The sequence below is a fragment of the Amaranthus tricolor genome, chromosome 1 (genome assembly GCF_026212465.1).
Source record: "Amaranthus tricolor cultivar Red isolate AtriRed21 chromosome 1, ASM2621246v1, whole genome shotgun sequence".
In the NCBI taxonomy this organism is placed as follows: domain Eukaryota; kingdom Viridiplantae; phylum Streptophyta; class Magnoliopsida; order Caryophyllales; family Amaranthaceae; genus Amaranthus; species Amaranthus tricolor.
The window spans coordinates 3,960,001-3,987,050 of record NC_080047.1 but is presented as its reverse complement, the minus strand read 5'-3'; the positions used below and the strand labels follow the sequence as shown (position 1 = coordinate 3,987,050).

Here is a 27,050-nt window from a genome sequence, read left to right as displayed (position 1 = left end):
AAATCATTTATTTTAATGCTAGTATTTGTTATTAAATTAAATGGTTAAAATAACTTATTATTATGAATTAATTATGGATTAGCTATTTATAAATAAATCATACCAAACAGCGTATTTAAAATTAGATTGTCAAAACTTATATATAAAATCATTAGCTAAAATCAACACCAATTGTCAAACCACCTCTAATTTTGTTTTGGTCACTCTTTTTTGGCAAAGTAGCAATTGAGCAGCATAATCCAGAAGCATAGACGTTTTAAACTCTTCAACTAAAACTGGGTCATGGAGTATAATATCTTCTTACTTAATTAGTTAACAAAACAATATAATCATGCCATAAACATAGTGTTAATTATTGGACAAAAACAAAAGCACAAAGGTAAAAAGAATGAAAATGAAATGAAGTATGCATTATTGCCTTAATAAAGAAGATGGCCGGTGTATACTAAAGCTATGTGCCAAATTTCTGCACAAGACAAGTTATTTTGGACAACATATAGTACTACTACTACTATATATGTTTTATTAATAACCTTGGGTTAGAAAATATTGTTGATTTTTATTTTTTATTTTTCCTTTCTTTTTCAAATGAATTTTCTATAATAGGCGGGATCCAAATAATAATACTCCCTTTTATTTCCTTTGAATGTTTCATTTGAATTGGACACAAATTAAATATAAATTAAGAAAACGAAGGGACTACAACAATTGTATATAGCCATATGGTAGTTAAAGTGCTTTAAAACAAATTGTAAAGTTAATAGGGTATTTTTGTATAGAATAAAATTCTTAAGGACAAATTGGTAAAAAAAACATTTACTTTAAATCGAAATAGGACAAATAAGGTGAATTTAACAAATAAGAAAATGGGATAATTAATTAAAAGGAATAGGAGGGAATATTGGATGATAAAACGTGGTTGCTGTATTCATATACTTCCTTCGTTCTATTATACTTGCTATATTTTCCTTATTTAGTCGTCAAAAATTACTTGCTACATGACTATTTTTGAAAAAAAGTAACTAGATAAATATTTATTTTGTATCTACTGTTTTTCTTACTCTTAGCTTATTAACTTTTATACATATTTTTCTAGAGATTATAATAATTTTTTAATACGAAAATATCAATTTTTTAATTTTTGTACAAAATTGTTACGTGGCTGTTAAAAGAAAACGGAGGAAGTAGTGTTATAGACCTTTCACTACTCACTAGCTAGTCTTTTATTTAGCACCACTCTTGGCTCCCTATAAATACACACACACTCCCAATCTTTCCACCATTATAAAAACATCTCTCATTCAATCAATTACCAAACATAAAAACCACAATCTTCTACAAAACCCAATCAAAACTCTCTTACTTAAATCTAAAAAGTACCCTAAGAAAAATGGAGCAAAATCTACCAATAATAACAAAAAAGGTATGGAATATGGTAAGGTTTGCCTTCTTCATGCTAAGAAAAGGGATATGCAAGAAGAAAATTCTCTTAAACTACCTCAACTTAATGATGAAAAAAGGAATGATAGCTAGTAAAGTTGCCCTAAACAACCTTATATTCCACCACTACCACCACCACCACCTCCGCAACCCGGCTTCTCGAGCCGGTCCGGTTGAAAACTCACCTTACCGATACGACGTCGCAACGGCCACTCCTCCGATGACCAACAAGAAAAACTATCAATATAAACAAGGTGAAGTCTATTATAGTTGTATGTCTTCACCTAATTTTGAGGCCAATGATGATGAAGATTTAGAAGAAATTTACAAGACTATGGAAAGTATGTTGCCTAAGAAAAATAGTGGGTTTATGGTACGTCAAGTAAGGGTAACCGATTCACCATTTCCTTTAAAAAATGATGGGTTTTATGATCCACGTGTGGATGAAGCTGCTGATGAGTTTATTAAGAGGTTTTATTTTAAGATTAAGAACCAACCCGCTACTCCTATTCATGGTTGAAGTATTATTTTGGGTTTGAATGCTTTATATGAAATTATTTCGTTTGGATTATGGATCGACATAATAATTGAAGTCGCAAAATCCAATATATATGTATGTGTATATATATGGTGGAACTTTTAATTTCTTCTATTAGAGTATATATAACATATTTTGGAGCCTCAACCATCTACGTCTTCTATCTATATGTAATAATGATGGAGGAAAATTAGACAAATAATTGTTCAAAGCGTTATGCATATGTAAAAAAAGGTCCAATAAGAAAATCATGTGTATTTGCTTTTGAATACCGGTTTTTCTTTAGCTTTGGACTTGCTAAATTTTGAAGAAAATAGTGTATTTGCCTTTTCTTGTAGCTTAAAGTATACATATACTGCTTTTATTTTAGAATAATTGTCTTATTTATCTTTTGTTTCCTTCTCTTCAATGCGTTTTTTTAATTTTGAATATTTTAAATTGCGTTATTAAAATTATATATAAAAATTATAATCAGTAACATTTAAATTTGAGACAAATAAGATTTTATTTGACTATGTTCTAACCTATAACTTAATAATAAAATATAAACTATTAAGAATGATTAATAAATAGTGTCAAGAAAATAAATGGATAATTGCTCAGTATTGAGTATAATAAATTACTTTATCTGCTTTATTATATTTGCTATATTTTTCTTATTTAATTATTTCAAATTACTTATTACATTACTGAAAAAATAACTATGTAAATATCTACTGTAAACTTATTTTTTTACCTACCCATACTTCATTAACTTTTACACACATTTTATTAAGAAGTTCTAATAATCTTGAACACATAAATACCTATTTTTTAGTTTTTGCGCAAAACTTACATGTAGCATCTAATGAGAACCGAGGCAATATACTTTTGAAAAAAAAAAATCCCTTGAAATTTATTTTATTTAAATTTTGGTGAAGACTGAAGAGTGGCTGTCGTGAAATTGCTAGATCTGATTATAAATTACTTTTTAATTTCAAATCTACTTTTAAGGAGTTGGGTCTCATAAAGCCATGAGAAAAAAATAAAGGAAGTATTAAGTTCCTTAAGAGCCTCTAGTGCAGCTTCTGAACTTATTACTAATGAATAATGATGGCCACCAACTTTACCCTTAATTTAAACTTTACTTTATGGACGCCCCTTTATTTATATACTTCTATATGATCTAAAACATAGTTAAATTTAATATAAATAAATATAAATTATAGATAACTAATAATGAAATTAAGAAAAAGTGGGGATGCACATAGGGCAGAATTATTAGTGGGTGAATGACGATCACAACACATATAATATAAAATATAGTTAAATTTAATAAAAGTAAATATAAATCATAGATAACTAATAATGAAATTAAGCATGAGAAGGTTCTTTATCTTAGGTTGAATAGTCTAGTGTGACAATAAAAAATCTTTTACCAAAAGAAAAAATAATGAAATTAAGAAATAATGGTGATTACCTAGGGTGGAGTTATTAGTAGATAAATGACCACCACAATACACTTTCAAAATTCAATATTTGTAACTTTTAAAGTATTACATTCCTTGCACATGTTTAAATCATCTTAAACGATTCTTTTCTATCTTTTTTTCAATATTTGCAATTCCGAAATCCTTTTTTATATCTTCATTTTGATCTCTATCCTTTCTAAAAGTCAGTCATTCTCATACATATAGTAGCACTAATCTAATAGTCGCACGATAAAACTTGCCCTTTAACTTTAAAAGCACACATCAATCATATAATATTTCAATAGTATCTCTATTTTTGTCACCCACACTTCAATAAGTCAAATTTTCTCATTATACAACATTTCCACTTATTTTTTAGAGTGGATAACAATCTACCGTTTCCCCTAATAACTCCGTCTCTTACTTCAATAAAAGCTCTGAATTTCCAAAATGAATTAAATTGTTTTTTAAAAAACAACTTATTGCCAATGAAGAACCTCAACACTCTAATTATTTTGTGTGATTCTATATATAAAATTTTAAACAATTCAATTGAAATTGTTTTTTAAAAAACAACTTATTGCCAATGAAGAACCTCAACACCCTAATTATTTTGTGTGATTCAAAATATAAAATTTAAAAAAATTCAATTGATTTGTTCAATCAATGCAATTATGCAAAAAGATGCAATTAGAGTAAAATTAATTAATGTTCGCTCTTCATAATAATCAATAATTTAATTAAATAATAATATATAATGAAAGATGAGCAACGGAAAGATGCTCAATTAAAGTCGCACCACATTTACAAATTGCCAATATATTCACAAAGTGCAAGTGCTTTGATTTGAATTGACCTTTTGACACATTTGCTTCAAACAATCTCTCAACTTAATCCTTACCACACACATCATCGTAATCTAACGGTTAGCTTTATCCAATTTCTCCAAAGCTTGTGGGGAACCCTAATAATCAAAGATAATAATTATTAAAGTTGTCCTAGATTATATACAACTTTGGGCCTTCCCTTCCCTTAGAGGTTTAGATTGAATATGTAAAATATCCATTGGCAAACTTAAGCAAGAGCATTTTTGGTATCATATATAGGCATAAGAGTATCTTCATCACATGTTATACAATTTAGAGGTGTTCAAAACAAATTTGATAATTCGATGATTAATATTTATCTAACCTTGTAATCAATTCGACTTTAGCCGATCTTCAAAATGAATTTAAAATTTTATTATATAATCCAACATGAATATTTAACCTGATTTTAAATAGATCGTCGAAAACATTTGAATTAGAATCAACTTGATAACCCGAACAATTATTAAATATTACTATCATCTGCCTTTTTGGGATTTGTCAATAAACTACCCCAATCCCCAAAAAGAAGCTCCACTTTTTTGAATTATGGTGGGAAAGACGCTTAAGGATTAAGTACACTACGAAGCACAATGTTTGAAGATGAGGGCTAGATATAATACCATTCCTTTTGAAATGATTCCTTTTATAAATTTCTATTAAATTCATACATGAGGACCTACAAAAATAGGGCGTAGATAAAAATTAATTTCTTGAGTTGTTACGTATTAGGTGGTTAATTAGTTAACAATTTAACATTCATATTATAATTTGATTTTTAGTAATTTTTATCGATTTATTTAACAATATATACGGTTATACGATAACATATATATATGTGTTTTTTGTCTTCATATTATTATTATATATTTTCAAATATTTAAAAGCTGAAAATTAATGAGAGAAATTAAATGGAAAAAGAATAACGCTTGGCTGACCTCAAGAAAAATTATTTCCTACTCTATATAGTCGTCATTTGAAAGAGGATGAGAGTTGTGGTGGTATTTAGAAGAAATGGGATGCTTAATATTGACGTTATTATTGGTGTTGCATATTACATTCCTAAAAATATAATTAGAAAATATAAATAAATATTAAATTAGAAATGGGTCAGAAGTACTTAATTTATAGAAGCAATAGCTTAAGAATGTTATAGAAAATACTATTAGTAACTCTAACTATCTACCAAGCTAAAAATTCCTAACCAATAATCGTAATTTATAAATCACTATAAAAAAAACAATAATATAATAAAACCAAAAAAGATAAAAAAAAATAATAAAACTTTCATCCTATTAAATCCTACCGGTGATTTATTAACCTCACTTTTTTAAAAATTATCTCACTAAGTTAAGGAGTTAGCCTGTATAGGAAATTCGACACCTTAAGACATGTCTCAAAATATATCACGTTAACAACATCACTCACACCGTCAAACAAGCTAAGCAATTACTCGTTTACATTTCAACAAAGAAAGATAGAAAAAGTAAAGTTAAAGTGGTAGGAGTTAAGCTAAATTGAAACTTCTTCCACCCACCCTCAAAAAGTAGCATTATTAAATTACCAGCTCCACTCAGTGAGCCGAAATTTATTTTATTTTTTTAAAAATTATTTTCAAATGTTTTCTAATTTTTTTAATTGTAATCTATTTTTTTATTTTATTTGAACATTTAATTATATTTTTGTTTTATTTTATATATTTTAATCATATATACTTTGTATTTATTTGTTATACCTATAAATAAATTTAGTGGAACGGATGATTATTTTTTAAACGTTGATTTCCTATTCAACCTTTTTTTTCAACTTTTCCCCACTATATATAACCCCTGCCTCTTTCTTTCCTTTCTTCATTACAAAGCCTTGTCTAAACAAAAATTTCCCTACTCTTCTTCACAAAAATACTCACTAATTAAAAACCCTAAATTTCCTCTTCATAATAATACTTGTAAACCTTACAAATCCTAAACCATATCAAAGAAAGAAAAAATATTTACAAAGATGGAACCAAAAATATCATCCATATCAAGGAAGGTGTGGAACATAGTGAAGGTAGCAATCTACATGATAAAAAAGGGCATAAACAAAAGAAAGATCCTCTTAGATCTCAATATGATGATGAAGCGCGGCAAAATTGCAGGAAAAGCCCTAGGAAACCTAATGTTCCACCACCACCACGACCATCACAACCACGACAATAACAACAACAACGAAAATGATGGCCCACAAGAGTACGAGTTTAGTTGTAGTAATACTCCAATGTATGAACGTTATTTCACAAGAAAAAGAAAAACCCATAAACCTAATTATTATCCTAATGATCAATATTACGTGCCATCTCCACTTCCCTTGGAAGAAAGTGAAAATGTTGATCTTAATGAAGTTAATAGTATGCTTGAAATGATGCTAAGTAATGAAGGAGCTTCTAGCCGTAGTGTTTTGGCCGCCTCGCCGCTCTTGCCGGGACTAGGGTATGGCCGGAGTCCGGCCGTTCGGCAGCTTCGGATTACGGATTCGCCGTTTCCGGTGCATAGTGGAGAAGATGATAAGAAGGTGGATCAAGCTGCTGAAGATTTTATCAACAAGTTTTATTCTCAACTCAAACAGCAAAAATATTAATTAATAATGCTTTTCGAAGAATTCTGATGAATAAATAAAGTATAGTATTGTTACTAAAATATATTTTTGTTTGTCACTAACTTAAATAAATGTTGTATAGGATGAAAAATAATTTGAGACTTAAGAGGTTTTTTTTTTTTTTTTGTTACTATGGAAAAATAAATAATTGAAGTTGTATTTAAATATAATTTTGTAATAGGAAGAACAATTGTGTAGAAAAATAGAGAGATATCTAGAAAAAAGTTATAGGTATACATTGTAATTTTTGGATATTAGTAATATAATAACAAAAAATATTATGTACACATGGGCTATTTGTTTTCCTTAGGGCATAAGTTTTGCTATCTAGAAAAATATAAAATTTGATGATTATTAATTTATTGACGTTAATTAAAGGAGTGGCTTGTAGATAGCTGTACTAGTTGGTACTATACTTTAAAATGAAGGATAAAATGAATTAAGTATTTAATGATCCAACTAAAATTGTTCCCTTTATTTAGGGAAGATCCTAATTAATTCAGTCTTTCAATTTGGGTGCCTTTCCTTTTCATGGAATATGTTGAGAATACTTTGTACTTTCAAAATGCTTAAATTCGCATATAAGTGATAATGAAATTTTGTATTTGAAAGTTACAAGATTTTGTAGTATATTCTTCCATGTCCTAATGGCCTCTATGGTTATGAAAGGATTTATTTCTCAATAAATTTTCATACATACGCTAATTTAGCCAATTAATAATCAGATTTATTGGTTCATGTAGTCAATTATAATATTTTGGGAATAAGAATATATATGATTGTTGCATAATTATATCTTTCATACTCGTGATTATTTTTTCTTATTAATTATCATTCTTGTTACATGAAAGAGTTATATTTACAAAATTAAAATTATTTTAAATATGGGTTTGAGGATATTTTATTTATACATGAGTACAAAGCATGATTTACTTGCACAGACAGTTAATAATTGCTATTAATGTTTGTCCATATCAACTTAATTAATAGAGCTTCTGTGGTTATACATGAGTTAACATTTTTTTAAACGTTGTTGATGTATTAAAATTTGAACAAAAAAAAAAACTATCTAAAAAGAAAAATCAACATTTTTTCAAAACGGTGGTAATAGAATACACTATATATATTATTAAAATGCTTTAACATAAAGAAAGATTGTAGATTTGAAATGCATAAAAAAATAGAAAATTTGATATTAAATATCGTACTCCATCATTAAAAGTTTAAAACCCATAAACTCAAAAAAAAAAAAAAAAAAAAAAACTTCTCAATATTAATCCAAATATAATTTTTACCAAAATATTTGAGAATATAACTCCAAGTTAAAAATTAAATAACTTTGGTTTATTTTGAGTAAATTACTCTTAATATTTAAGTTTATTTTTAGAAAATAAACTATAAGATGAATTGTTTAAGATAAATTCTTAAATCAGACGATCTTAGGGTGGAGACTGTTGGGCTGACACAATATATATTTAAAATTAGTATAAAACCCGTGCAATGCACGGATTTCTTAGTGTAAACATTTATATAAAAAAAATAGATTTGCAAAATCACGGAAAAAATATATATTAACCTCATAAGCTTAATTTTTTAATTTAAAGTGTAATATATATAATTGATTTTCAAACTCAAGTACGTCCTATCCTTCTCCAGGAAAAAGTGATAATATATGTTCGTTGACCTTATCAATAGTCTCATTTGTTGGTGCTAGTATTGCCCTCTCTTTAATGCACGCACTATCCATTTTATTTCTTCTGCTTATAATCTTAAAGTGTTCACTTATAATCTTAAAGTGTTAAATTAGAAAATGAGTTAATTATATAAGTTTGTTTTATTGTGAAACGATATCATGAAGATTAATTTATTTAATTAAATCAACTTTTCATAATAAAATTTAGTTTCTTTTTAATAAAGAACAACCTAACATAGCAGTATTCCACTATGTGTAGTAAAGTACAACTCCATTAATTAACCCCTTATGTTAAGCTTAGCCGTTATTTATTTTATCTTTTTAGCTTTTGAGCATAAACAATTCTTTATTTCTATTGTTTCTGGAACTTCATGTTAGGTGAAGAAAGTAGATCAGTGAATCAGTCCATGGGGAATGCCATTAAGGAAGGGTTTATTGAACTTAATTTTTAAAGATATTTTGATAGGTAAATAAATACAACCTTAGTTTTATATAGTGGTTTTTTAACTTTTCAAAAGAGATTTATAATTTTTATTGAACTAATACATTAAATAACGACGGAGTATGTAAGAATTATACATCAAGGGACAAAATAAAGTGGAAATTTGTTAAAATTAGAACTTTTTTGACATGTATTTTTGAAATTTTATTGCATGCTCTTGATTGAATAACGATCATACTAACCATGGGCAAGTTATTCAATTGTAAAAGACTTATAAATTAAGGAACTTCAAATATTAGTTGATAATTAGGTCAGTGGTGCAACTTGAAGATAATTTTAGGGGCGGAGTTAATAAAAAAAGTGAATTCAACTAAAATATATATAGTCAATCTATACAAATAAAAAATATAATGTGAATTTTAAATCAAAATAAAGCCCGACACTCTTTATCTATAATTTCATTGACACTATGTCTTTGCTATTTGTCTCTAAATGTATATTACTAAACTATCAGCAAGAAAATCGTCACCCATTTTGTTACGAAGTCCATTTTTTACTATCTTCATATTTGATTTTTTTTTGTATGTGTTTTCAGTGATTCAAGTATTCACTTATTCAAACTAATTATTAAATAAAAATAAGAAAATATAAAACAAACATTTAACCTTTAATTGTGCACGGTAAGCTTAATTTTTGATTTTGTCGATTTCTCTCAATCGCTTGCTTCTTTTTTCGTTCTTTTCAGTTGTAAAAGATAATTTTATTCCTAATTTGATAATCTATTATTTCATATAAGATTTTTTATTTATTTATTTTAGTTATTCTCTTCTTTCAATTATGTTGTTTATTTGTTGGACTGAAATTATAAAAAATATATAATAATGTTGTATATTAAAAAAATTTGCCGAAAATCTCAGGGGGCGAATCCCGTACCCGCCCCAACAAAGTTCCGCCACTGTATTAGGCTACATTGTTTTTCGTTAATTATTAAATTATTGTGTTTTGGCCCTAAAATTTCATAGGTATGTAAAATAAACAAGGTCTTAAAATTTATTATGATCGAAAATAATGAAATGTTAACATCACAATGACATTAGCCATGTTTAATGAAGTAGAAAAATCTTATACAATTACGAATACAGTCTTATTTCAGTTAGTTAGCAATAACAATTTTAAAAAATATCTTGAGTTTTATTCTCACTTATTCCTCTCATTCTCTTAGTCTATATATATATATATATATATATATATATATATATATATGTATATCCTGTAATAAAAAGAAAACACTATAAAATTGATGGGATTTTTTTTATTGGTGAGATTTGTGTGTGTAATTTTTTTAATAAGGTACTCTTACTAAAAAGTAGATAAATATATGCATCACTAGAGTTAAAAAAATGATAAAAGATTAATGTTCTACTATATCAACTTCTCTCTCCAAAAAAAAAACCTAATCTCCATAATTAGTTTGGGGCTATTATTAATCTTTTGGTTGGTAGTAAGCCTCTAAATTTGTCCGTTTTAAACTTTTTAAGTATAATTAGAATAAATATTTGTTCTCTTCCTACAGGAGAGTTGTTCTACCTATTTATTTGGTTGATATTGATTCTACTCATATATTGGGTTTTGATCTCTCTTCGTGAGAGTTTGAAGTTATCAAGTTTGGTTTGTAATTTTTTTATTGTTAGAGATTAATGCAATGATGCAACAGACACCAAAATTGCTACTCAAGACTACAACAGATCGAAAGACCCCTCATAAAAGGTTGTGTCAAACAGCAATAAGGATGAGGATATTCAGAATTGTTAAATCTCATATACGATGATTGTAGTTTTGGTAATTTTGAATTATATTTTGATTAAAGTTGTTATGTACTTTCTAATTTTTATCTCTGATGTAGATGTCGTATGACTCTTTATTAATAAATTAGGTATTATTAAAAAAAATGTTCTACTATATCAAGAAAAATCAATACCATAATAAACCAAAAAGTGTCAGAAGTGGGATTTGAACCCACGCCCTCTCACGAAGACCAGAACTTGAGTCTGGCGCCTTAGACCACTCGGCCATCCTGACTTTAATGATGATGATTTCTGTTGTTTTAATATATATATATATATATATATATATATATATATATATATATATATATATATATATATATATATATATATATATATATATATATATATATATATATATATATATATATATATATATATATATATATATATATATATATATATATATATATATATATATATATATATATATATATATATATATATATATATATATATATATATATATATATATATATATATATATATATATATATATATATATATATATATATATATATATATATATATATATATATATATATATATATATATATATATATATATATATATATATATATATATATATATATATATATATATATATATATATATATATATATATATATATATATATATATATATATATATATATATATATATATATATATATATATATATATATATATATATATATATATATATATATATATATATATATATATATATATATATATATATATATATATATATATATATATATATATATATATATATATATATATATATATATATATATATATATATATATATATATATATATATATATATATATATATATATATATATATATATATATATATATATATATATATATATATATATATATATATATATATATATATATATATATATATATATATATATATAATAAATATATATATATATAGAGTTTTTACTTAAGTATACCCCACTTGATCGTGAATAAATCTTCTAGACTAGAAAGTACCAACAAATTTGACTCAATTGATAATATTATTTTGTGAAATTAAAATTAGGAATTGGAATCCTATTAATTGCGAGTACCTTATGGTGATTTTATCAATAGTTCATTAATTACATCTCATAAATAATTAAAACAATTAAATTCAATTCAATTATATTAATAGGTTACATTTGGTTTCATACAATGAACATGAAAACACGTCCAATTTAAAACGATAATAGTTTTTGGGAAATTTATTTTATGAATCAAACAAAATTTCATTTGACTATGTTTTAACTAATAGATTTAAAATTAATTACAAATTAAGGGTGATGAATAAATAGTGTCATTTTTCAATGTTGCAAGTAATTTGAAACGGAGACAATACGTAACACACATACAAACTGAAAAGATGTCAATACTAAAATCAACCGGTAATAATAAGAGTTACTTCTCAAATTTATAAAATAACGTATTATCTTTTCATTTTTCAATTTTAAACAACTCACATAATATCTAATAATAGATCACACTTCAACACTACAATCCAATTAGTTGTCCTATTAAGTTCTATAAAAACATGAGTACTACAAGTTTTGTACAATTATTGAAGTAAGACTTTGGAGCATTATTAGTTTAAAAAGAGCCACCACTTTTAGAAATTTTCCAATGTCAACAATGTGTTTCGCCTATTTTTAAATTATTTATTATTAGTGAAATTTCGTTATTTAGTTTCCATTATATATAACATTTTATTAGCTTTTTATACAAATTTTAATGTTTTATCTTATTGAGTCCTACTTATTTTATAGGCCATATATTTATATATAAGGAGAAAGGGATAAAAGATAACCTTACTCTCAAGTATTTTCAAGCAGCTTATATCAACTTCAGAGATATATTCATTATTTTAAGCCGTGGTGAACTTAAAACGGGTATGAAAGTGTTAAAAAACGCAAATGTATTGTATATAATAAGGAAAAAAGAAAAATCAAAAAGCGTAATAAGAGGCACCATCAAAAGAAACCTATTAGTTGTACACTATGTATACTGTTTCCAAGAATTATTTATATCAATTATCAACTAAGTATAAATTTTTGTGGGAGACCATTTTTAATTGGGTAAAAAGAAAAATATAGAGTAAGTTTTTCGGTAAGCATTAAGAATATTGTAAGTAGACATTTAGAATATTGTAAGTACTTAAATACCGACTCAGTGGGCATTAAGTATATTGTAAGTAAGCATTGAAGACATTGTAAGTAGGCATTAAGGTTGTGGCAAGTAAGCTAGTAGGATAGGTTTCTTGGTAGGCATTAAGAATATTGTAAGTAGGCATTTTAAGTACTTTTTCGATGGACATTAAGTATATTGTAAGTAGACATTAAGGATAATGTAAGTAGGTACTAAGGATATAGTAAGTGAACATTGAGGTTTTATGAGTTGGGCCTAAAAGACATCTCTCAAAGAGACGGTCTTTCATGAGACCCGGTGATCAAGATCTTTAATTTTGTAGGTATTTGTGACGAAAATTGAAATAATAATGTATGGTAAAGGATTTCCTTTGTTGTTGAGTTTGTGGGTAAAGATTTGGCTTACTTGTGAGATGTAACTTTTTGTATAATATGATATTTTATGAAGAAAAACTACACTAAATAAAGTTGCATGGTCCACTAATCAAAATAAAAGGCCATAATATTAGGTAAACCTTCACATAGTTGGGTGTTTATGTAGAATGAAAAACAATGGTAATTGGGGGACAGCTGTCTCCTTTTCAACTGGTATTTAGCTTAATGTCTTGTTATATTTGTGACAATTACTATTTTAAATTTAATTAATTCTAATTTAATTTACAAATTTTTGTTGTTTTTTTAATCAAATTTTAGTGTCCTTAATTTGTTAGCGCCATTGGCTGATTTATGTGACCTTTTAGGAGAGTACTTCACTTTTTATGAATTTTTTTATAAAACCCAATAAAACTTATATATTAATTAGTTTATCTTTTGAGTTTAAAATAAATAACATTTTATTGCAATTATAGGGTAGACGACGGAGGGGAAGGAAAGTGGCTAGTGAAAATTGAATTCGAATTCATATTTAAGAAAGTAGGACATGCTTCAACTTATCGTAAGACCCGATTTAAAAAAAACAATTTCTCTTTAAGTTTTATTTTAATAACAAAATTAACTTTGTAAAAGCTGTCTTTTCTAACGTAAAATATGGTTTATACAATTATACTTCTACTTTATGTTGCTAGTTGCATGGGAAACCAAGTTAAAAGAAACTAATAAAAGGTGTCAAAACAAAGTGGTCAATATTGTAAAGATTTCAAATTACTTTATAGAAAATCTCACCATAAAATAAAAAACTTCAACCCTCCAAAGTACTTCTATAATGGTGTGCAAGACTCAACATAAGTGGGTTCGAACTCGTACAAGTCACAACATATTAAATTATACTAATATAAAGATTATAAAAATAAACTTGAATATTAATTTATATTTGGTTTATTTTATTTGAATTATTTATTTTTTACTTTTTAAAATTTTTGTAAAAATATAAAAAAATAGAATTTTAAAATGTATTATAAATTTATAACTCGAAAATATATTAAATTTTTGTTTAAATTTTATATGTTTTTACTTCCTCCGTTCCATATTAGTTGCAACATTAGAATATATGATACTATTCATTCGCCACTCTTAGCTTGTGATTAATTTTTAATCTATAAGTTAAAACATAGTCAAATGAGATCTTATTTGATTCGTCTCATTGCAAAGGTTATTAATATCAAATTTTTATAATATTTTATTATATGTAATTAGAGATATTAAAAATTAAATTAATATATTGGACTGAGTGAAAAAAATAAATGTTACAAGTATTTTAAAAAGGTAAAATATTTCACTTGTATTTTTTTTTTAATTTATGAGTATCAGACTATTTTTATTTATTATATTTATTTTGATCAGTGAAAAATATAGGTTAATGACGATTAATCTAGTGATTTAGGACTATTATTTTTACTTTTTAATGATAGAAATTTAATTCTCACAATCAAATTTTGATCTCCTCCGATTTAATTAATTACACTAAACTTATAAAAATCTATTTTTGAGTTCGTCTTGGATACTAATATTCAACCATTGATGTCATTTTATATTCCCATTATCTTTTAAAAGTGCGTTTCCCCACTAATTGTCCTCTTTTCTTTTTTTTCTTTTTTCTTTTTTTTTTTTTTAAAATTGTCATCTGTGAATGCTCTTTAATTAAAACAATACTTAGTTGTTAAGGCAAAGGCCAAAGAGTTGTTATTTCGAATTGCGAGACAGCAATAGAAACTAATTTTGTGTACATACAAAAGACAGTGCATTCCTCTCTAGTACACCATTTCCCTTCCTATGTTTTGTGGCCCATTGTAATCCGAATTCCTAATAGCTTATTCATTTCCGTTCACTTGTTTCCCATTTTGGATTTTATCATTTTAACCCTATGCAATAGTGAGAGGTGGGGCCATAGTCCTACCATTTTTAATCACTATTAATTTTATGTTCTATTTCTTGATTAAAAAACATTAATAATTAGCGGGAAAAATTATCAATAATAATCCAACATTTTATTAATTTATCTATTATAATTTTAATTTTTATTAATCATAAATAATCTCAATACAAGAACATTATTGCCTAATTGGTGATCAGTTTTTTTTAGGTTAATAGCTAAAAAAATAAATAAAAGTATTTAAAATGAAAAAAGGCTAAAATAAAAATAAACTTACTTTATTTCTCTTTTTTATTTTTTAAATTTTTTTATTTTTTACAATTTAATTTAATATTTACTTTTTAAATTTTTTTTATGTAAAATGACTTGTTTTATAGATAAAAGGTTACCATGGTGTATTTTTAGCAAACACCTCTTATAGTTGATATTATTGATATTTAATCAAAAGTTGAAATTATTGTGAAGAAATCAGTAAATTGTTGGATTATTCTTGATAAATTTTTCTAATTAATATTGATAAGTTAGTCTATTGAACCTTTTTAAAGATTTTGGTCTAGATTTACCTTTAATTTTAACCCTATTTTGTGTTCTTAGACAGATATTTTGATGGTACTTGGTAGTACTTCTTCACGTTAAAAACACATGCTTTAAATATGATTTTTATCAATTTAAAGGCCTATCCTATATGCATGCATGAACCTAAACTTAACTTAGGGATAGAGAAAGTTAAGTTAATTTGATCATGTGACTAATATTCTCGTAAGTACTTTACTTTTGTCAGATTGATATAAGTTCCCGTTGTATTTTTAACATGACTATCCTATAATGGTTAATAATGATATAGGAGTAAGATATTTAAATCATTTGAATATAAAAATATAAGTTACTATATAGTATACAAGAAACTTCAGGAACCACATTTTCTAAGCCTCACAGCTTTTCACTTCTCAAATTGTAAAAAAAATTTCATCCAAAAATAAAACTTAAAAATTTAATTTGTTTATTAATAATTTTATCAATCATTGACCACTATATTTTTTTTTGCTAATGTATCAATATATCAATCATCCAACTCGATTTATTTACCTAATACATTCAATACTGTTTCTTTAGGATTGAGTCCACACGAATATATTTTTGGGCACTTTCTCAAAAGGTTTTTTATTACTAATTTATTGTTAGATTATGTACTTTCTCTGTTCTTGTCACTGAGTGTGACATGTTGTGTAGGAAAATATCACTATCAGTAGCAAGTATTATGAAACGAAGGAAATATTATTTATATATCTTTGTCAACACCTTTTTATTTTTTTAATGTGAATATTGGTACCGTCATTAAATTCAAATCGAACTTATTGTATAATTTGCTGGATCTAAGCACACATTATGACTAGAAACATTGAGAAACCTTTATTTACCACTAACTAATAATTGGAAGCTTCGAGAGAGATTTGAGTGATTAAACATATATGTATATATATACATGTACACTCACAATATACATGAACATTCTTATTAATAAAAAGATATATTAGTATCAATTATTTAAGTAGGAAACGCAACGTATACAAATTAAACTTGTAATGAATAATTACTTTTGTGATGGACTATTTCTGACTGCTAGAACTACCAAAAATAGTAATGATTTAACTTTATAAACCTAAAATAGTGTACAATTACATTTTATAATGCAATCATTATGGTCTTAGTCAAAAATATGGACTTTCACTTTTTTTTATAGACGTTTTAGTTTCTAAGCAATCAAAAGATTAAAACTAAATAACTAAAACTCCTTATACGCACGTTAATGTATTTCTGGTATAGCTTTTGTTGAGTGCTATTTTATTTGAACTGGTATGTATTCAATTGTTGAATACCTTTAAGTGTTTAATTTTACGTTTAAAATGAATTGTCAAAATGACATAATAATATTCGAGGAACAAGGATCAAACACGGGTATGTGAAACAAAATGAAGTGTTTGAGTAACATAGGTTAGCGTGTAAACATATTTAACAAGTCTAATAATGATCTATTTGACAGATTATATAATAGAGAAACACTAGATTTATTTTTAATTGGTTTTTTAACATGGTATTTGTAAAGATTGAAATTTATTTATTGAATTGAATAATGAAGTACATATTATATGACTAATTATATGAGATCAATGTTAAAACTAGAGAATAATCTTATAAGTTACTATAGGAAAACGAAATAAATACAAATGAGGTAATAATATTCTAATCAGGGAATATAGTCGTTAGGCTATATGTGATTATGGTTTATTGTGGGCAATTTTTCCCTTAATATGTCTCTTTAACATGGATGATCGACAGAGAAAGTGCAATCTTAGAATAAAGGACGACAACTATGAGCATTTACGGTCCGTTTGGTTAATGGTATTAAATGGTGGTAATGGGAATGATTTATAGTGTAAAATTTCATCAAAAGTTTCATATCCTTTCCATGTTAATGAAACTTTGATCACAAAAAAGTTCTTTTGTTTACAAATTTCCATTATCACCTAATACCGTCTCTTCCATTGGTAATGCATTGAAATGGATTTTATAAAGAAATGAGATGATTAGTTGGACAAGAATGACCATCAAAATAGCCAAGATATTTTTCACCCAAAATTACACTAACTTTTCATTCTCATTACCTATCAAACAGGCCGTTAGAGTATATAATTTTTCATTGTCTACTTGTTAATTATCGAGGCAGTTGGTGGCGATTCGCCCGAGTTGCAACAGTTGAAGAAATTGCATATATATATTAGAGCATTGGAAGATTTTATGATAACAATAAAAAGAAATAATGATTTAACTTTGTAGACCTAAAATAGTGTATAATAACATTTTTATAATGCAATCATTGAGGCATAGTCAAAAATAATGACTTTCACTTTTTCTTTTTTTTTTTTTTTTTTTTTTGTAAGCAATCAAAAAACCAAAACCAAAGAAGCAAAAACTCATTTTACGTACGTTAATGTCATTTCTGGTCTCCTTTAAAAGTTAATGTTAAAGCTTTTGTTGCGTGTAAACATGTTTAAGATGTCTAATAATGATGTATTTGATAGATTATAAATATTTGTAATAAAATATGCATCTCAAACGGAGGATTGTGAACAATCTTTTTCTTAACATGCCTCTTCAAAATGGACGATCAAGAGAGAAAGTGTAATCTGGAAAAATTATAAATGACGACAAAAATGAGCATTTGAAGTATATAATTTTTCATAGTCTACTTGTTATGGAGGCGGTTGGTGGTGGAGTTGTAATAGTTGAAGGAATTGCATATTGGAGAGTATATAGGAAGTAAAATAAATTTTAATATAATAAGGAGAAATATAAGTTTTTTTTTTTTTTTTTTTTTTTTTGTATTTGTACTGAGGATCGAGGATTTAATGGTAAATAGTAAATAGTAGATAATAAACACAAGTAATAAATATTCTTAACAAATAACAAATAATCATTAGTAATATTTAGTGAATAACAATTAATACATGATAAATAATACTCCCTTCTATTGTGATAAATTGTTTCATTTGTTTTTTTTTAAAACCATTCACCAGTTACTCTATGTTTGTATTATATTCTCAGTAGTCAAATTAAAACATAGTCGTGAGATACGGTTTTTGGCGACTCGATGGCTACGAGATTGGTTGGTCGCCAATGGCGACCAGTTGTAGCTATATGGTCACCAATTGCCACCAATTGGCTATCACTTTTTACTAGTTGTCATTGTCCGCATCAATGATATGTATAGCGAACAAGCACTAACGGTAGCCATCTGGTCCAATAGCAACCAGATGGCCACCATTTTGTATGGTTCCTATGTTATGCTTTTTTTATAGTGGTTATGGGAACGACAAAAATATTTGATTTGGACTAGAAATGTAATGTAATAGAACATGTAAATGTAAAAATGCAAATTAAACGATTAAATAAACGAAAATGTAATTATAAGCTTTTGATTGTTAAGAACTCAAAATAAAATGTTTTTATATATTTATTCTGTTCCTACATAAAATCATCTATTATACTACTTTTCACTATTTCCTAAACTGACATACTTAATATATAAATGTTATACTACCCTCACCAATAATCCCAATTTTATACTCAAAATTTGCTGCACTCTGATCATGGTTAAACAGCTTCCATATTTGTTAGAGGAGAAAACCAGTACATACAAATATACTTCCATTTTAAGGCAATGAAAGCTTCAAGTCTTGGCTTCGCGTCCTTCATTCTTTCGTATAATTTTAGTCGGATCATTCACCTATAAAGAGCGAAACGCAAAAACCCGTGTTAAAACTTTGGATATACAATTAGTTTTGAACTTCGAAAGAAGAAACGAAATGTTACAACGATGTCACAATAGGCGAAAGTTGCCTATTGTCATTACAGTTTAGTTTATCTTTCACGCTATTAGCACACATAATCAATATTCCCGAAGCCAAAAAAGTATCGACATCCAAGACAAACCTTTGAGTTGAGCTCGTTCACAAGTTTTGTTCGATCATCAAAGGCATGTCTTTATGTGTATCCGGTGTTGCTCTTTGATTGTCATATAAAGGTGAATGTAGACAGATCGCGAGCTTATTTAACCCTGATGGTAATGTAACATATTAAGTAGGAGTAATTATTATGGGACTGTGTCAAACAGATTGGAAATTTACTAGTTAAAAAGGAAATTGGTAGTCACTTAGAAAAATGAAAAACAAATATTTTTAAATTATTTTTGGGCTCGTTTGTGAAATGGACATGACCATCATTACCGAAAATGATAAAGGAGCACGTTTTCGTTTCATAAATGAGCGAAAAAATGAAGAACAAACAAACACTTCAGTGCACTTACCCTTTAAGTGCAGCTGGTGTTAGATACTCGTCCTGTTAGTCGTCCTTAGTTTCACTGCCTTCGAGTAGGTCGTCTTGGTAAGATTCATATATATCACTACCCCCTTCAGACTCGGGAGTAATACGTTTCTTTTTTATGTTCCATTGAGCAGCTGCACGGCCTGCACAAAGCGATAATAATGTAGCGGGTCTGAGGACGTGAACAATCACACAGAGACCTTTGATCGAATTTAAAACTACGAAACGGAAAATTTTCTTACCAACTGCATTGCTAGGCAATTGCGGAAGAGGTGAAACAACCTTCCTCAAAGATTTTTGGCAAATGACGGCATCGTGAAAGTCCAAGAAGTTGTAACTCAGGAATTCAGATCTTTCAGACTTAGTAATTGGCGTAAATCCAAACGCAGTAGTCCAAGTGTTCAACGCACTTGCAGCAGCAGGAAGAACCAGACTCTTTACGCCTAGGTTGATCAAATTCTGGAAAAAAAATTGTACGGGTAAATAATATGATAGTTTTAAAACGACACCCCAATTCAATTTGAGCAGTGCAGATGAAAATCTACTGTCTACAGCAGAGCAAGACAGCATAAGATACTAGAATGATTACTAGTCTCGGATGTTTACAGAAAGTCTTTGTCTTTCCTAATATAGTAATAGATTATGATCATATTTACTGACTACAAACTTATTTTTGTAAAGAAGTGAGAAAGGAGCAAATGTTTTTAAGGTTGAACCCCACTTTGGTAAGATTTGAACCTGGATGGCTCTTGTCCAACAACAACAATATTTCGTTACATTCCATTACCCTTTTTGTTTCCGATTGATTGTTGGTAGCAAACATCATTTGCAACTTCACATAAATAAGAAATGCACATGATTTAATGAGCCATTATAGTCTATTATCATCCGAAACCAAGATCTAACTTAAATGCCTTATGCTAACCTATGTTATTTGGACTCGGGTATTGATGTTGGATAATGGTATGTGTCCAAAAGTATCGAATATGTCTAAATATTCAATTTTACGCCTAAAATGAAGTGTCTAAGTCCCATACCAAAGTCCGAGGTCAAGGATCGGACACGAGTACGTGAAGCAAAATGAAGAGTCCGAGTAACAAAGTGTGCAACAAGAGCAGAAAGTAACATCCAAGTAGAAAAGAGCACCTTTTCAATCTCTTGCATAACTAGGCGACACATTCCAAGACGCCGATGCTTAAACCGAGTAGCAACAAGTGGAACTTCAGCCACCTTATCGCCATAGACCCTTCAAGAAGAAATAATGATTTTAGGCTCCAATAAGTACTTATTAATATGAAACAAGAAAATTGCTCAATCTAGAGTTGAGATAAAAGTCTGTACCTTAAAATGGCGACAGTAATCAACTCGTCATCTCTTTCAAGAAGTACTGTATAGAATCCTTTGTAGTTAAGTCTATTGAGATGAGACCTGAACAGAAAAATACTCGCATTAAGAGTGAAGCGCGCAAATAAAAAGCTAATAGAGAGCAATAAGAGGATGGTGTATTTCGATTGATGATGGGTTTGAGGATCGGAGAATCTCACCCCCTGCAGAAAATAACATCTTCTACAAGATCTCGCTTGGTTTGAGGATCTTTCACAGGCTCAAAACATTCATGCATCACTTCAAGTGCAACATTAAGTTTGCTGAAATTTTCCACCATGGCAACAACATCGCAATCATCGTTATCATCCACCAGATAGTCCATGGGCTTGACCAATGTCCATGTTAAGCCATTTTGACCAACAAGAAAGGGTTTACCGAGAATCTGTTGGAGACCCCAATGCACCTAAAGAATCGGCAGACAGCATGTGGTCAGAACCAGCAACCAAGCCAGGAAAAATTCTTTATAAAATATACATTCAAATACTAGTAATCTCGATTTGTCCTGTGATGCAGATTATTTCAAGGTCAATACGTCCTGTATTTTGATGGTCGTGGTAAACTTAAAAACCTTTACAATATGGTCACGACGCAGTGATGCGGCCTTATTTTTGCACTTATTGTGGTCTACTTAATCTTCGACTCCCTTCATTATCACTAGGGAAGCCACATATTTTACAAAAAATTATAAGAAACGTAATAAATTTAATGTTTTCCACTATTTATATATTTTTTGACATATAATCATTTACTAACTTGGCAACCATCTATACTCTATACCAAACAATAATAAACGAGCTCTACTTCATTGACGGCAAAATTCATACTAAATGCACAGAGTCAACAAGAAATAAAGAAACAAGGCAAGTACCTTTTCACACATTTTACAGCAAAACCAATTTTCGGTGGGATCAGCATCAGGCTCAACCATATTTCTATTTCTTACGCAATGAGCATGATCTGCACGGTGTACACTAAACATATTAGAACCCATAGATTTCAAGTACATACACGAATTACAGTAGAAAAACCTACATTGTCGCTCGCATTGATGACAAGATAGGATGTTTTTCTCGGTGGAATATTTTGTGTTATCAGAATAGCTTTCACTGCAAATTCCACAACGACATGAAGGACAGAACCAATCACCTTCAGGAATGTTCTGAAAAAAACAACGAAGAATAAGATCAAAACAACGTTCCATTACCCCAATGTAAATATGTGGCTCCCACCTAGGCGAGGTTTGAGGGTCGAATATACGCAACCTTACCCATGTTAGTGATAGCAAAGAGGTTGTTTCTGATTGAAACTTGGAAGCAAACATCATCTACATTTTCACATAAATAAGAAGTAACGAATCATTTTAATATAGTTCATTATTAATCTGAAACCAAGGAAGTATAAATCTTTGGCCTAGCGAAACAAGAGACCAACAAGGAAGATAACAACCAAATAATAAATTATGCAAAACCCAAAGACAATAATTATTTGAGATGGAGAAGGAAGAAGGGGAACCAACCTGCAATTTAAGGCATTTTTCATGGAACGCCGATGGACATCGATCACAAAGAATTAATTCACCTCCATCACAGCAAACTGAACATACATCATTCCAGGTTTTGTGCCTTTTCATACAAGCTCTTTCCAGTGGTTTTCTAGTGAAGTTCCGGACTTTTTCTCGCATCAAATCCAACTGACGCTGAAACAAAAATTTCCTATCTCGACAAAAATATAGGTTTGTAGCTGGTTGATGAGAATTGCAACCAGCATGAGCTGTGAAGCCACTTAGAGTGTAAATATTGGTGCAACAACTGCAAATTATCCCGGAACCAGTAATTCGTCCTTCAGCTGCAGGCTTATCTTCCCCATGCCTGTAGTATAGCACTTTTTCCCTCGCCAACACCGCATTTTTGTCAATCAGCCATGAAAGTACAGTGCGAGGGGCCTGAGATGTACACGCGGGAGCTGCCTGAGTTCTTTTACTAGATCGCAGCACTCGAGAACTGATACTTACTTTACTCTCCCTTCGCTTAGAATGACACTTTGTCAACCCATTATCTCCGTCTCCTTGTTCCTGTTCATTAACCGGCGAAGGTAGAGAATCTACATTACCCTTTAAGTTCTTTTGGCGCTTCGCGAATTTAAAGTTCCAAAGAGTCCGAGAGGGTTTATTAGAGCATCTTCTTGGTAAGAAAAACCCATTCAGATCATCTCTAGAACACGAAATTTCACTGCCTGAGAGCTCCTGACCATACATCTCCACACCTTCTACAATAGCCTTACAAACTGACTTCAGTGAATAATATGTCTTTTTAGTCATAGGGGAACCATAGCGCCATTCATGCACTCCTTTCCTTATTTTTGCCCATAATTTCCATCCAGTAGCCAACAAATGCCCCCTAGCTTCATCCTGCAATTCACTCGGGCTCTTCGTGTTTTCATCTTTACTTGAATTCACATACTGAGATATTGCTTCAGGGCAATATTTTGATTCAACACCCAAGTTCACAACATTTGTCTCTATTGTTTCATCAGAAACTTCACTGATGTTTGCCACCTTTAGTTTTTTGGGTTCTTCTGGATTAGTATATGAAGAAATCATGCCATCCTCGACATCTTCAGGAGAGCAGTTCTCTACCCATTTTCTCTTTGTTTTAGTATTACGCGTTGCATCGGTTTTTTCCACCTTAACTGGTTGTGCATTTCTAGTCCAGATGTCTTGATCTGCTAACAAAGAATTCTCTATTGATTTCTTCTCAAATTTCGCACACTGACGTAGATTGTAAAATGTTCTTCCACTTGGAGACTTATAACGAATACTGTTATTCTTATCACATTTCTCGATTACATATCCCAAAGCAAGGAGATGATGCCTGAAGCTGTTAGTCAAATTACTCGTCACCCTTTCTGCCTGAAGATAATCATAAATAGCTTTTTGGCAAAGCTCGGGTTTGAGACTCAATTCACTTTGAACAATCTGGAAGCTTTTATTACTTTGTCTCTCCTGTTTTTTCTGATTCAATCTAAAATTATTACTAAACACAAGCTCACTTTCAGGTAGTTTGCTCGAATCAAACTCTTTCGGATCTGAACATATCATTGATGGAAAATCTGGTTGTGTAGGCGCTACTTGATTATTCGTGGATCGAGAATCCACCAAATCAGTTACTGTCAACTCATTATTCTCGCACATTTCTCCGACCACTGCAAGACTATTTGCATTCTCTATTAAGAAATCTTCATACATCATTAATGCATCTACGGTTAGTCTCATACTTTCATTCATAACCTGTTCTACCAGCTTACGGCACAAAGACTGGACAGGAAATGGCCATTCCCCAATCTCACTGAATCCTTTTTTTCCATTCATATCATACCATATTTGCTTTACAGAGATGGGTATAAACTTATGATCCCTCTTGTACTCCTCCATGATCTGTAGAAAATACCAATTCCCTCGAGGAGTCCACTCTCCTGTATCCTTGTCCCAATCATGGGTTAACCTTAGGTTCTTAACATTGCTCATCAATGTATTCCCTGAATCAGGAAAGAATATACACCTTTCACTTGAACCATGTTCATAGTCAAAAACCACACCTTCCCACCAAGCCTCATTGTAGTAACAATCAACACAAACACCATAATGCTGATCTTGTTCTTCCAGTTCAAAAAATGAAGGGCTTGGTCTTATCCTTCCTCGCTTATGTGTGGTAGCGCTTTTATCGGTTGAACAAACTTCTATGGTTTCACTTGCAAGAATATTAGAATATTTCACGTGGTGGGATCCGATATCACTAGAAATGATTTCACCAGGATGCCAGGATCCTTGAAGTCCACCTTGGAGACTTCTAACCTATACCCATGAATTAAACAAGAACATTTAAGCTGGTTTTCCATCATGAAACCGACACGTTTTAACATTACTAAACATCATCATCATTCTGAATACATTCAGTTCATAAAAGTTATGTTCTGGGTCTAGGAAGGGTTGGACGACAAGAAACCATACCCTAAGTAGAGGAGATAAGGAGGTTTCGGCTAGTGAGATCATCGACTCGAAAATGACCAACAATGAAAACAAAAGACCCAGAACATCCCATAAGCAAGCCAAAAATATCCATATATAAACTCTATCAACAATATGAAGATTCCCAAAATCCTAACATGTAAAAGTTGCCTAAATGGATTCTTTTTCAACAAAACATGCAGAGTGATCAAAATGAAATCAGAATCTGTTACAGCAAGTGATTGATAGTCCGGGTTAATACATAAATAGATGAACGTTTACAAAGTCATTGATGAAGAAGAAGAAGAAGAACATAAACTTGAATCTCATCAAAAACCCATGAAACAATCCAACAATAGCAGTTGATGATCAAATGTAATTTGGCTACAAAATTCATAATTTAGAAAATTTTTCCCATGAATCTCACCAAAAACCCATAAACCCTAACCGTCAATACATATACAACAAAACTAAATCCATAACCAAAAACAAAATACAAAAAAAATAAAAATATTGCAAGCCAACATAGTGATATACACAATGCAACTATGAACACAGAACAATGCATGGAAAATCAAACTAACAAAAAAAACTACTACGACTGCAATAAAAAGACTTTGATCCTAAATTCAAATCAATTAAATGAAACCCACAAACGAAAAACCCCAAATCCAACCATTGCATGAGATTTTCAATCAAATCATACTGACTACCCAATTCAATCAAAAACAAAAACTTTCAAAGAAATTATCAAAATTCCTAGCATACCCAATAAAATTAATCCAAAAGGGTAAAAAATTATCACAAAATTATATCGAAAGAAAAATTCAAACCATACAAATCGCAGTTTTGAAAACAGGGGAAACAATAAATAAAAGAAAAAACAAGATGATAATCCAAAACAGAATAATGTGGGTGAAAATACCTCAACTTTAGAACCTATGACAAGCAATTTCTGAGGAAATAATCGTCTTCTTCTTTTATTGGGATTTGAATCTGCCATTAGTGAGTTGTACGTCGCTGCCAGCAAAAACAGAACACAGTTCGCTCTATATAACAGATTTTAGTTTTCTAAGTACTACTACTTCTAACGTTTTCTTTTTTTGATTTTTTCTTTTTAAAAGTTTTTTCTCCGATTAATAAGTAATTAACGGTTAATAGTATTCGAGAATAAAAAGGAAAAAAAAAAAAAAAAAAAACACTCTACGTTTACTTGGTAAATTGTTAATAACAAACTTTCCCCAAAAAAAATGGGTGTGGAAAAATTAAATGGAAATAGAAATTATTATTATAAATTTTTTTGCTAAATTCTTTTTTTTTTTTTTTATAAATTGATTTAAAGTTTTTGCCGATTATTAAGTAAGTAAGCGTTAATAGTATTTGAGA

General features: G+C 28.9%; 3 protein-coding genes and 1 non-coding gene across 4 annotated transcripts; 2 read left to right on the top strand and 2 right to left on the bottom strand.

Annotated features, from left to right (window-relative positions):
* The first annotated feature begins 1,432 nt into the window (after positions 1-1,432).
* On the top strand, positions 1,433-1,960 carry LOC130815892 (uncharacterized). The gene has a single exon (XM_057682447.1). It carries the CDS (start codon positions 1,433-1,435, stop codon positions 1,958-1,960), a length of 528 nt encoding a protein of 175 aa, XP_057538430.1.
* A 4,336-nt stretch (positions 1,961-6,296) lies between these two features.
* On the top strand, positions 6,297-6,914 carry LOC130815811 (uncharacterized). The gene has a single exon (XM_057682332.1). It carries the CDS (start codon positions 6,297-6,299, stop codon positions 6,912-6,914), a length of 618 nt encoding a protein of 205 aa, XP_057538315.1.
* A 4,148-nt stretch (positions 6,915-11,062) lies between these two features.
* TRNAL-CAA (transfer RNA leucine (anticodon CAA)) lies at positions 11,063-11,146 on the bottom strand. The gene has a single exon. It is a non-coding gene; the product is annotated as a tRNA-Leu (tRNA).
* Positions 11,147-19,449: 8,303 nt separating this feature from the next.
* Positions 19,450-26,717, bottom strand: LOC130815738 (uncharacterized). Its single transcript, XM_057682250.1, has 11 exons — positions 26,590-26,717; positions 23,178-25,511; positions 22,929-22,985; positions 22,530-22,820; positions 21,820-22,064; positions 21,617-21,688; positions 21,422-21,521; positions 20,518-20,734; positions 20,259-20,418; positions 19,886-20,009; positions 19,450-19,679 (listed from the first exon to the last, which is right to left on the bottom strand). The coding sequence occupies exons 1-9, from the start codon at positions 26,665-26,667 to the stop codon at positions 20,294-20,296; spliced, it is 3,519 nt and encodes a 1,172-aa protein (XP_057538233.1). The 5' UTR covers positions 26,668-26,717; the 3' UTR covers positions 19,450-19,679; positions 19,886-20,009; positions 20,259-20,293.
* Positions 26,718-27,050: the final 333 nt, after the last annotated feature.